At 41.1% G+C, this 12,926-nt stretch overlaps 1 protein-coding gene across 1 annotated transcript; it reads right to left on the reverse strand.

The window, feature by feature from the left end:
• Positions 1-126: 126 nt before the first annotated feature.
• LOC105036010 (uncharacterized) lies at positions 127-1,239 on the reverse strand. The gene has a single exon (XM_010911744.4). It carries the CDS (start codon positions 1,059-1,061, stop codon positions 336-338), a length of 726 nt encoding a protein of 241 aa, XP_010910046.1. The 5' UTR covers positions 1,062-1,239; the 3' UTR covers positions 127-335.
• Between the last annotated feature and the right edge of the window lie 11,687 nt (positions 1,240-12,926).

The following is a 12,926-nucleotide window of genomic DNA, read 5'->3' on the forward strand; positions in this document are numbered from 1 at the left end:
GTTTATGTTTCCCTAATTTCAAGAATAACTTAAGTGTTAAGTGATGAAAACTAAAAAGTAAATGTTAATGATCTTCCAGTAGATCTAGATTGTCAAACACCAATACTTGAAAACAAGAATAGGAGATTCACAAAAGCTTCAATGAGACATCTTTTTGAACATATATCACTGCGAGTTATCATCAGGTACCTACATCCGGACCTTACAATCCAAGGAAACTAAAACTTGTCTGATTTATATAAAACAAAGAAAGGAAAAGAAAAGAAGAGAAAGGAAGAAGTGCTGGTAGCTAAAATTAAATATAAGGCAAGGCACCACATTTCCTATTTGTAGTTTTACAAGCGTGATTGGTCCTCTTTGATCTGGGATGCCTTGAGGCTTCTCTTCTTCCTCCTCCTGATCCCACCAAAAGCTAAACCCCTGCTCCTCCTCTTCCTCTCCGACTCCCTTATCGTCTCCAGCTTCGGCTTCCACGACCTACTTCTTACCAACTGCCTGTAATCCTTCTCCAGCGCCTCCGTGGTGCACACCCTCCTTCCTTTCCTCTCCATCTCGTCCTGCTCCATAATCAGCCGCTCCAAGAACTCGTCCGAGACTCGTATCTGGAGCGTCCCGGCCGGGGTCTTGTGTATGTCGAACGGCCGGAGGAGCGGGGGATTCTTTATACTGTTGGCGAAGGAGGTGGCGAGGGTGACAAAAGAAAGAACAGAGTGGAAGAATTCGGAAGGGAGGAGGAAGTAGCTGTGGCCGGGCTGGAGCTGGTCGCCGGCGACCAGGGCGGGGACACGCTGGCCGATGAAAAAGGAATCGGAGCGGCAGATGAGGTGGCAGGGATTCTCCTTCATCACCTCCGCCGCCCCCACCGGCCTGTCGTAGACTCGTAACCGGCCATCGGAGCAGATGACCCGGACGGGGCCGACCGGCGACGCCGTGGGATTAGGTTTGTGGAGGAGGTCGAAGTCGTCGTCGTCGCCGCCGCCGTCGAGCTCTGGACGGAAGGTGGCCCCCACCACGTGGAAGCACCATGGGATCATCTGGAGGCTAAGCGACTTGAGCCCCATCGATCTGCGTTTGCGTTAAAAATGATGGTGATATCAGAGGAAGAGAGTTGCTTATAAAGGTGTGGTGCTTTGTTTTGGAACGCGAAAGAGGGCAGCGATCAGGCTTTACTTGGATTATCTCTTTTTTTTAATGACCTTTTTGCCCAGATTTGGTGATGAACGATGGAACTGAGATGTGACACCGAATACAACGATTCAATGTTGAATATGAGCCAGAGCTTGGGAAATGTTTTGCATTAAAAAAGAAATTTTAAAAAAAAAAATTCAGGTTCAAGATAGCTTTGTCCGTTTGACCGGAATTATCCTCAGAGACCATTCTCTCTGCTTGTTGGCCGTTGGTTTTCTATTTTATTGATAATTAACTTATGAGATGACGAGACAACGTCTCTATTCCGAAAGTGTCTCCACGGCAAAACCAGTCCTTTTTTTAATCTTGTTCGTGTATCAGCAAGTGAATGACTGGGGCGGGTCCCGGTTTCTCGGAACACAGGACGCATATACAGGAGTAATGTAACGGGCCCAAATTTGATGCATCATGCGCCTTTTGGAGGAGGGATGGCTCAACTCATTTAATATAATATTTTAAATAATTTAAATTTTATAATAATCTGATCGTCGTGATCTAATATTATGGTATTTGATAGATCATAGTTCAGAAATTAAAGATTCTCGGATATTTACGAACAATCTATCTAGTATTTTATGAAGGTACAAGATTACTGATTATATAATATTAAAATTATTTATAATATATTTGATAAAAATATATTTATTAATCATATATAATATATTATAAATAAAATATTACTTTAATTATTAATATATTAATAATTAATATATTCTATAAAAATATATTAATTACTATTATGGAATTAATATTTTTATCTATACTTGCAATATATTATTTATTAATATAAAATATTTATCTTGATTAAAAAAATAAGAAAAATAGAAGTAATATATTAAATATTTTTAGTATATCAATATGAAGTATACTAGGATATTTTTATTCTAATTTAAAATTATCATTGAATCATAATATGAAAATAATATGATTAATAATATAATATAATATATATTATAAATATAATATATAATATCAAATATAATATAATATAATATATTCAATATTGATATAATATATTAATAATTTATTGATATACTTTTTTTAGCTTGATTGAGGGATATTTTTGTCCATATTTCAACCTAAAATCGATACTTAAGCCTGCGCTAGTAATTTATCCACCTCTTCGGCATCACTTTCTGCCAATCAGACATGAAGCTTCTTTTCTTCTATTTGATAGGGTGGTGACTTAAGTTGATGTCTAGCCGATGTATCATCACCTCTGGATTGATGCTTGGCATATCTGCTGGGGTCCAAATGAATACATCCATATTTTCTGTAAAAAGAAGATAAGACGTTGCTTGGTTATCTGATGAGTTTTAACCCAATCTGGACGGTGTGCTCCTTATTGCCGTCATTCGATAGGATGGTCTCTAGGTCCTCCACCGACTTTCCTTACTCTTTGGATAGCTCATCTCATATGTCCAGTCCATCTACTGGGTAAGCTTCAGCAAGCTCTGCACCATGAAGTACGATGTTGTAGCACAATGGCAACAAGACCTGATCTATGTAGATTTTGCCAACTCTAAATTATGTCTAAAACTTCATCTTCAAATGGTAGGTGGATACTATAGCTTGGAGTGCGTTAAGTCCCGGACGTCCGAGGATGGCATTGTAAGCCTAAGGTGCTTGGACTACTAAGAAGTCGACCAAAATCTTGGATCATTAGAAAAATCATCTGACCACTGTAAGAAGAGTTATAACCCCTTCGACTGGTATAGCATCTCCATTAAATCCCATTAGAGGAGAATCTAATCGACCTAACTGCTCTAGGGGTAACCCATTTGAAAGAAAGTATTGTAAAATAAAATATCAATCGAATTTTTACTATCAATAAAGATGCGGCGTACATCATAATTTTCAATATTCAAAGTTACAACCATCAGATCATTATGTGAAAATTGAATCTCTTGAGCATCTTCATCTGTAAAAATAAAAGATTCTTCAGTACATCGCTTCTTGGAAGGTTCGGATGACTCCTTTGCTTTACTTTGGTACCCTCCAGTTATTGTATTTATTACTCTTGTAGGAGGTCGATCTCTAGAGGGTTCCCTTTGTTGTGCATGTGAGGTGCTCCCAAGCCTTGAGAGGCCATGAGAGGAGTCATAATAATGACTTCAAGAGACTAGGACGGGGTTTGGGCCCTAGGGCTAGGATAGGAGAGGTCCTAGTGTGAAGATCTGCTTTAGCCAGTAGAGGAGCTGACTTGAATCTGGATGGAGTCGACTCGGATCAAGTTGAGCCAACTCGAGATCCTGAGAAAGCCAGCTCAGATGAGAAACAGAGAGCTGGCATGGGAGGATTACGATAGTTGAACCGACTCGAGGTCTGACCGAGCTAGCTCGAGTTGCGAACAGAATCGTGTGTGGATTCTATTTCGGGCTAGGATTGATTTTGATCCTAGGAGTCTTGAGATCTTGTTTGGAAAGTCTTAAAGGGGCTAACTCAAGGGCTTGAGCTGAGATTAAGTCCAAGAGGTGAGAGCATGTGAGACATGGATGAGACATGGTTTGATGAGTGCTTTCATGTATTAGATTGAGCTATGAGAATTTTTTTGATCAGGCCTAATGGCTGTGTATATATATACATAGGTTGTATTCGAGTTTTCATAATGCAAATAGTGGAATACAAGATATTTTCTCTCTAACTTTTCTCTCCCCCTCTAGTTCCAACGCCAAACCCTAGCATCCTTCTTTCTTCTTCTTTGTTGTTTGCTAGAATAACATCTAGGTTCCACACAAGGTGATCCTGATTAGGTACATAGGTTGTACCGGAGGTTCTCAACAAGTTGGATCAGAGCTCAGTTACGTGGAGGAAAGAAGAAGATGCCGAAGATCAAGTTCAGCTCGATTTCTATAGCGCCTAGATTTTTTCTTGTTTTCCTTCTTATTGCTTCCTTGGTTATGGTGATCTCTGATTAGGTGGAGGATTCTTGACACAAAGAAGGGTTGTAAGAAGGTGGAGGAGATTTGTCTCAGATCTAATCTTATTTTTGGGGTTTGAGGTGTGGTATTGCAGAAGGGTTAGGGTTGGTAGCTTGCTTGAAGGTTGAGATGGCTTCAAGCGATTTTAAGATAGAGTTTGAGAAGTTCGATGGCAAGAAAAATTTTACCTTATGGCAGCAGCAAGTGAAAGACTTATTGGTACAGCAGTGGATCTATAAGGTCTTGGTAAGAGAGAGATCGGAAAAGATTAGTGTTGAGAATTGAGAGGAGCTAGAGGAGATTGCTTTCAGCACGATCAAGATGTACTTGATGGATCAGGTTCTACTAGAGGTTAGCACGGAGACCATGGTGAGAGGCCTTTGGGAGAAGCTAAAGAAGATGTATATGGGCAAAAATATGACAAATAAACTCTGACTGAAGAAGTAGTTATACAGCTTACAGATGTTCGAGGGAGATGATCTAGTTGATTGCATCCAGAGATTGAATTAGGTGTGTTCTGATTTATTGAATATAAATGTGAAGATCAAGGAAAAAATTGAGCATTGTTGCTGTTGTGTTCACTCCCATCGACATATGATGGTCTGATCACAATCTTGGTGTACGATAAGGAGTCCTTGGAGTATGAGGAGATTATGGGTGCCCTGAGATCGAACGAGCAGTAGAAAAAGATCTACAAGGGAGGCTCTACTTTGAAGGCATTCGCTGTTCATGAGAGATAGAAGACCTGAGAAGAGAGGTAAATCCACGGGTAGATCGAAGAAGATTCTGAAGTATTATAGGTGCCACAAGACTAGACACTTCAAGAAGGATTATCCGCTTTGGAAGAAAGGAGGAAAAGAGAGGGATTCCATCGGTATAGTTGCTGAGGGATTAGAGATGGATGATCTCTTGATTGTTTGGAGGAGCCCGAGGGGTGCGGTGTATCCAAGACGGCTTTGAAGAGGTCCACGAAGAGCAGAGGATCGAAGGGACAGCGACGGAGTGTGAGGCACAGTTGGAACACAGGCAGCTGCAGGACGTGATAGAGATGGTCGAAGATAAGCGGTTGTGGAGTCATGGCACAGATGCAGTCGGAGCACAGGCGGCTGCATGGAGCGGTGCAAATGCAGTTGGGACACAGATAGTTGTGGACCGAAGAAGCAGCACAGAGGCAACTAGGAGACAGATAGTTGTGGATCACAGGACAGGTGCAGCCAGGACATAGTCGGCTGCAGGCTACAGCACAGGCATGACCGAAGACAGGCAGTTGTAGAGCCGTAGCACAGGTATGGTCATGGAGATAGACAGATGTAGACTGCAACATAAGCACAATTGGAGAGACAGATAGTTGTGGAGCCATGGTAGGGGGACAGTCGGATATAGGCGGCTATGAGACAGATGCATAATTGGACTACAGGCAGGTGCAGAATTTTGAGATCTAGGTGGAGGCTGTGTAGTACTAAAATCGAGGAGAATATCTTGAAGGATGCATGCTTTAAGTTCTTTGGTGGTGGAGACACACAGGTTGTAGGGTCGGTACCCAGGGCATGGAGCACAGGAGATCCACTATGGTGGCAGTGGTTGCGGATGCATCGGATGTATGAGCATGGAGTACTGGAGGACAACAGGACACTGGAGGGTGTCAAGGGTTTGCCAAGGCCTGAGATACTAAGGTGGAGATTGTTATGCATGTGTGGTGCTCCCAAGCCTTGGGAGGCCATGAGAGGAGTCATAATGACGACTCCGAGAGGCTAGGACCGGGGTTGGATCCTAGGACTAGGATAAGAGAGGTCATAGTATGAAGATCTGCTTCAGCTAGTAGAGGAGCCGACTTGGATCTAGGTGGAGTCGACTCAAATCAGGTCGAGCCCACTCAGGATTCTGAAAGAGTTGGCTCGAATGAGAAACAGAGAGCTGGCATGCAGATGGCATGACAGTCGAGCCGACTCGAGGTCTGATCGAGCTGGCTCAAGTTGCAAACAGACCGTGCGTGAATTCTGTTTCGAGTTAGGATTGGTTTTGATCCTAGAGATCTTGAGGCCTTATTTGAAAGATCTTAAGGTGGCTAACTCAAAGGCTTGGCTAGGATTAAGCCCAAGGGGTAAGAGCATGTGAGACATGAATGAGACATGGTTCGATGAGTGCTTTCATATATTGGGTTGAGCCATAAAAATTTTTTTGATCAGACCTAATGGCTGTGTATATATATACACAAGTTGTATTAGGATTTTCATAATGCAAGTAGTGGAATACAAGATCTTTTCTCCCTAACTTTCTCTTCCTCTCTGGTTCCAATGCCAAACCCTAGCATCCTTCTTTCTTCTTCTTTGTTGTTTGCTAGAGTAACATTCAAGTTCTACACGAGGTGATCCTAATCAGGTACAGGGGTTGTACTAGAGGTTCTCAATAAATGGTATCAAAGCTCGATTATGTGGAGGAAAGAAGAAGACATCGAAGATCAAGTTCAACCCAATTTCTGCAATGCCCAGGTTTTTTCTTGTTTTCCTTCTTGTTGCTTCCTTGGTTGTGATGATCTTTCGGTTAGGTGGAGGGTTCTTGACATAAGGAAAGGTTGTAAGAAGGTGGAGGAGATCTGTTTTAGATATGATCTTATTTTTGTGGTATAAGGCATGGTATTGCAAAAGGGTTCGGGTTGATAGTTTGCCTGAAGGTTGAGAAGTTCGATAGTGAAGAAAACTTCACCTTGTGGCAGCAACAGGTGAAGGACTTGTTGGTGTAGTAGCAGATCTATAAAGTCTTGATAAAAGAGAGACTGAAAAAGATCAGTGCTGAGGATTAAGAAAAGCTGGAAGAGATTGCCTTCAGTACAATCAAGATGTGCTTGGCAGATCAGGTTCTACCGGAGGTCAGTATGGAGACCACGGCAAGAGGCCTTTGGGAGAAGCTAGAGAAAATGTACATAGGTAAAAACATAATGAACAAACTTTGACTGAAGAAGCAGTTATACGGCTTGCAGATGTCCTAGGGAGATGATCTGGTTGGTCACATCTAGAGATTCAATTAAGTGTGTTCTAATTTGTTGAATATGGATGTGAAGATTGAGGAAGAAGATCGAGCATTGTTGTTGCTGTGCTCACTCCCATCGACGTATATGGTCTGATCACAATCTTGGTATACGACAAAGAGTCCTTGGAATATGAGAAGATTATGGGTGCCCTGAGATCAAACGAGCAGCAGGAGAAGATCTGCAAGGGAGGCTCTACTTCAAAGTTATTTGCTGTTCATGAGAGGTGAGGAAGACCTGGGAGGAGAAGTAAATCCAAGGGTAGATCGGAGAAAGTTCTGAAGTATTACAGGTGCCACAAAATTGGACACTTCAAGAAGGATTGCCCGCTTCAGAAGAAAGGAGGAGAAGAGAGGGATTCCATTGGTACAGTCACTGAGAGATTAGAGACGGATGATCTCTTGATAGTTTCGAAAGAGCTCGCAGGGTGTAATATATCCGAGACGGCTTCGAAGAGGTTCGCAGAGAGCGGAGGATCCGAAGTGGCAGCAACGAAGTGTGAGGCGCAGCTGGGATATAAGCAGCTGTGGGACGCGATAGAGACACGATCAGAGATAGGCGGTTGTGGAGTCATGGCATGGATATAGTCGAGGTACAGATAGCTACATGGAGCAGCACAGATGCAGCTGGGATACAGACAGTTGTGGGCCGGAGAAGCAGTATAGAGGTAACTGGGAGACAGACAATTACGGACAGTAGGATAGGTGCAGTCGGAACATAGATGGTTGCGGACTGCAGCACAGGCACGATCAAAGACAGACGGGTATGGAGCTGCAGCACAAGCCATGGAGATAGGCGGCTGTAGACTACAGCATAGGCGCAACTGGGGAGATAGGCAATTATGGATCCGCGATAGGGGGACATCCGGATACAGACGACTGTGGGATAAATGCACAGCTGGACTAAGGCAATGTGAGATTCTGAGATCCAGGTGGAGGCTGTGTAGTACCGAAACTAAGGAGGATATCTTGAAGGATGCAGGGTTCAAGTTCTTTGGTGACAGAGACACGCAGGGTGCAGGGTCGATATACAGGGCTTGGAGCGTAGGAGATCCACTATGGCGATAGTGGATACAGATGCGTCAGATGCATGAGCATGGAGTACTGGAGGGTGTCAAAGGATTACCAAGGCTTGGGACACCAAGGTGGAGATTGTTGTGTATGTATGGTGCTTCCAAGCCTTGAGAGGCTATGAGAGGAGTCACAATGACGACTCTAAGAGGCTAGGACCGGGTTGGGTCCTAAGACTAGGATAGGAGAGGTTCTAGTGTGAAGATCTGCTTCAGCCAGCAGAGAAGCCGACTTGAATTTGGGTGGAGTCACTCGGATCAGATCGAGCCGACTCGAGATCCTGAGACAGTCGGTTTGGATGAAAAATAGAGAGCTGGCACACGGATGGCATGACAGTCGAGCCGACTCGAGGTCTGATCGAGCTAACTCGATTTTGCGAATAGAATCGTGTGTGGATTCTATTTCGGGCTAGGATTGGTTTTGATGCTGGTGGTCTTGAGGCTTTGTTTGGGAGGTCTTATGGGAGCTAACTCAAGGGCTTGGATTGGGATTATGTCCAAGGGGTGAGAGCATGTGAGACATGAATGAAATATGGTTTGGTGAGTACTTTCATATATTGAGTTGAGTCTTGAAAGTTTTTTTAGTCATGCCTAATGGCTATTTATATATATCTATATACATAAGTTGTATTAGAATTTTCATAATGCAAGTAGTGAAATATAAGATTTTTTCTCTCTAACTTTCTCTCCTTCTCTGGTTCCAATACCAAACCCTAGCATCCTTTTTTCTTCTTCTTTGTTGTTTGCTGGAGTAACATCCGATTCCACAAGGTGATCTTGATCAAGTATAGAGGTTGTACCGGAGGTTTTCAACACCCTTTGCTATCATTCTGGTGGGCCGGGCAATCTTTGTCATTCCTCTGACTATCCCTGATGATGCTTGATAAACTGATCCAGGCGTCCTCACTAAATGAGCTTTTCTATCTCATCCCAAAGCTGAATGTAGTCTTCGGTATCATGATCATGATTGTGGTGTTATAGGCAATATTTATTATAGTTCCGCCGACCTAGGTTAGACCGCAGCTTCCCCATCCGAACATCCAATCCTTGATCTCCATCAGCATCTGAGCTCGGGCAGTGTTCAACGAGATGTAGTTCGTGAACCTCCTAGGCGGAGATACACACCGCTCTCTTCTAAAATTATCTTTCTATCGGGGGTTCTATGAGAGAGTTTGGGACCTCCGACCTCTAGGTGAAGAATGGAAACGCTGCGGATCCTTTGGCAGGGATTTCAACCTTTCTTCTTTCTTTTTTTAGCAACCATACTTGCCAAGGGCTCATTCTTAAATACTTCGTCGCCCTCATGTACTTTTTTCATCCGAGCCAATATATCAGTGAAGTGGCAGAGATAAGTATTCTCTAGTGAGTAGCAAATAATATTTCTTAGTAATCCGTTCTTCAAGATGATCAATGTGATCGACTGATCTAGATCACGAAGTTCTAACAGCTTCAAATTCTATTGACGCTTCAACAGAAAAGTAGAAGCTGATTGCTTATCTCATGATGTTGATTGCAGAAGGTACCAGAAGGACCAACCTTCTCTTAGCGGTCAGGATCCTTTTGTTTATCGCAAGCCAAGCCAAGATGATCAAATTAGCTGGAAGAGGAAGTTTCCACAAGCCTTGGCAACAGCATGGATGTACAGAGGATGCCTCCAACATTAAGTACTTACAGCAGCTATGAACAAAGAACACATCCCATTTCCAATCCGATGTATGGTACGCTTCTGCTAAAACGGAGATTTCTCGCTCTGTTATTTTTTACTTTTCCAATCTTTTCTTCTGCTATCTTTGTGATTTATTTTCTTAAAAAGATTATATAGCAAGATTTTTTTTATTTAAACGAATAAATTATTAAAATCTTTATGAGATTAGGAGTGAATTATACTTATATCTAATAGTTTGAAAAATCTATGCTTATCCCAAAAGGTATATTTTTATCCAACATTTCAATGCATAATTTAACAGAATATTAGTTAAATCGTTAACTTTAAATGGAATTCAAGTGTCATATCAAAAAAATTTGAAAATGATCAAAATAATCTTAAATGACATACCTCTAACGACATAAAAAAAATATATGGATTCCGAGGAGGAAGATGTTATCTAAAAGTTCCTCCCGGCATGCCTTTTTTACAATCAAGGTCCTGCTTTGCCCATCTAGAGTTATCCAGAATCCCCCAGCTTCATGTCTATCAAGGATTAGACAAATGTCAACATACGCACCTTGAGGACTCCAAACACTAAAACTAATGGTACAGCATAAAAATATTGGCTTAGACTTAATAATCCTCATGTAACACTTTGCTTTGGACGCAACTGTTTGCAAGTTGCAAGCCATATAAATAGTACTTTCAAGGTGCACATGTGCTCTCTATTTGTCCTACCTCTTTTGTCCATTTTTCCAAAGTAAATGCGCATACCCTAATTGTGTATCTGTATTCCTCTTGAATACATACATACATACATACATACATACATACATACATACATACATATATATATATATATATATATATATATATATATATATATATATATATAATGTATATAGTTTGTCTGTATTAAATGTATGGAGACTTTGTTGTTGTCTTTTAACCTGTGGGAGATATCTATAAATTGACAAGTTGTCCTTGTCTGTTTGAAGGGTCAAAAATAGTTGCCTTATCATGTGGTGGCCAAGGAGGAAGTAGGCAAGATAGCTTGGTTGGAGAGACTTTAGATGCCCTCATTTATACCATGAAATCCACGTGTAAGGCCTGCTAGAAATAGGGTTTGGTTGTAAGTATTTAAATTTTTAACAAAGAGGACTAACCCTCTCTTTACCATGCATTCCACCTGCTAGGCCTCCGAGAATTGTAAGAATGATCCAAGAAGAGCAATGAAATTCTACCATAGAAAGGGAAGATGAGATCTCAAATTGGGGTAAACAAATCCACATTATCTAATTGAAATATTGATAGGAGATCGGTCTCTCAAGATCGAAAACAAGTACCATATCCTATGTCTCACTGGTTTGATAGATAACTGAGACAAGCTCCAATTCATGCTATCATACTTCGCTTGCACAATCACTAAATTGTCATTGCCAATCGAGTCTAGCATGGATCACACAATTTTCCTCCTGCCATGTTGGTAAAGGTAAACCTTAGCAAGGATTTAAGTGGAAGACAGTAGCATGTACTCCTGCCATGTTGGTAAAGGTAAACCTTTGCAAGGATTTAAGTGGAAGACAGCAGCATTACACGATTCTATATATATATATATATAGGAAGTCTTGAAATATATGAGGAGTTAGAGATGATAGGATGGACGGATTCGATGGGATAAAGTTTTTTTAAAAATTATTTTTTTTATTTTTTATTTTTTTTTCCAACAAGAAGATTTGTGAAGAGTTATACATATCTAGATTGGATTCAGAACGAGTTTTATCTTTATCTATAACCATCTCAAATCCACTGCAGGTTGGATAAAATCCATCCCATTTAGAGAGTCTGATACTCAACGAGGCTGAGTAAATTGCCACCTTTATAATCAATAGCTATACAAAAACTTATATACACCTGAAAATGAAGTTGAGGGTGAAAAATGCATTTGGATGTCATGAAGATCATATGCATGCACTGTACAACATACCATAAATCATCCTTCCCAAGCCTCCCATCATCTGGCCTTATTAAGTTCAGCCATCCCTTCACCATTCAGATGGATCCTACTAATCAACGAATACACGAGCTGGGGCTGACTCCAATTTTTATCTCGTCCAGTTCAATCATCCACAGCTGGTTTGACCTCACTAGAATGGCCATCGATCTCATGTATTATAATAATGAACCAAAAATTCTTAGCCCGTGTTGTGTCCCCATCTCCATCTTGGCATGATTGCTCTTTGCATCAACTACAATAAGACATACACCAATTTTTTTACTTGAACAGACAAGGACAAGAGCAGCACCTTTCAAAATTAGCCATGCATGAATCAACATTTATGGATCAAAAATTTAATCCTAAATTAAAATATTGTAGCCAGGAAGACTACGTCTCATGTACGTATCTTGAAAATGCCATGTAATAATCATACGTATAGCCCTCGCCACATTATTACATGCATCTGAAGTTTATATTTCAAGGTATATTCCACATCCTACATATGGCTCTATAGCTTAAAAAATAAAAAATAAAAAAAGGTGCCAGCCAAGTACTATGGCTCTATAGCTTAAAAAATAAAAAATAAAAAAAGGTGCCAGCCAAGTACCACCTTCGGGGGTTATCTTTTGAAGGAAAGTAAAAGGTTCCTGAAAATTGCTGCTAGACCTGCACAAGTACCATATGAGCCCGGACTGTTCTGAACAAATGATTTTTAAGACGGGAGGGTCAGATTGGACCTAAAATTGAAGTCGATCCACTAAATGGGCCAGACTCGAGTTTCACCGATCCAACCAGAACACGATATTTATACAAAGCATATAATATAACATTAAATATTTATAATATAATATAGATGTGTGCATGTGCGTATATTATATGATTTCCATCCCACCTCCCCTTTTCTACCTCGTCCTCCCCCAAACCATGGACGGTCATGATTTCCACCTGATTGGAGATTTTTTATAATCTATGTAACTTTGATTTATATACTGTCACTATTATATGGTGTACTATTTCTCGAGTCCTCCGTGCAATGGCAGGTAGGTCCAAAGCGAAAGCTTTGTAGCACATCTAAA

Source organism: Elaeis guineensis, chromosome 8 (assembly GCF_000442705.2).
Source record: "Elaeis guineensis isolate ETL-2024a chromosome 8, EG11, whole genome shotgun sequence".
Lineage (NCBI taxonomy): Eukaryota > Viridiplantae > Streptophyta > Magnoliopsida > Arecales > Arecaceae > Elaeis > Elaeis guineensis.

What these genes read in the sequence shown, in the direction of transcription:
- LOC105036010 (XM_010911744.4), bottom strand. Translation starts at nt 1,061, where the DNA reads ATGGGGCTCAAGTCGCTTAGCCTCCAGATGATCCCATGGTGCTTCCAC.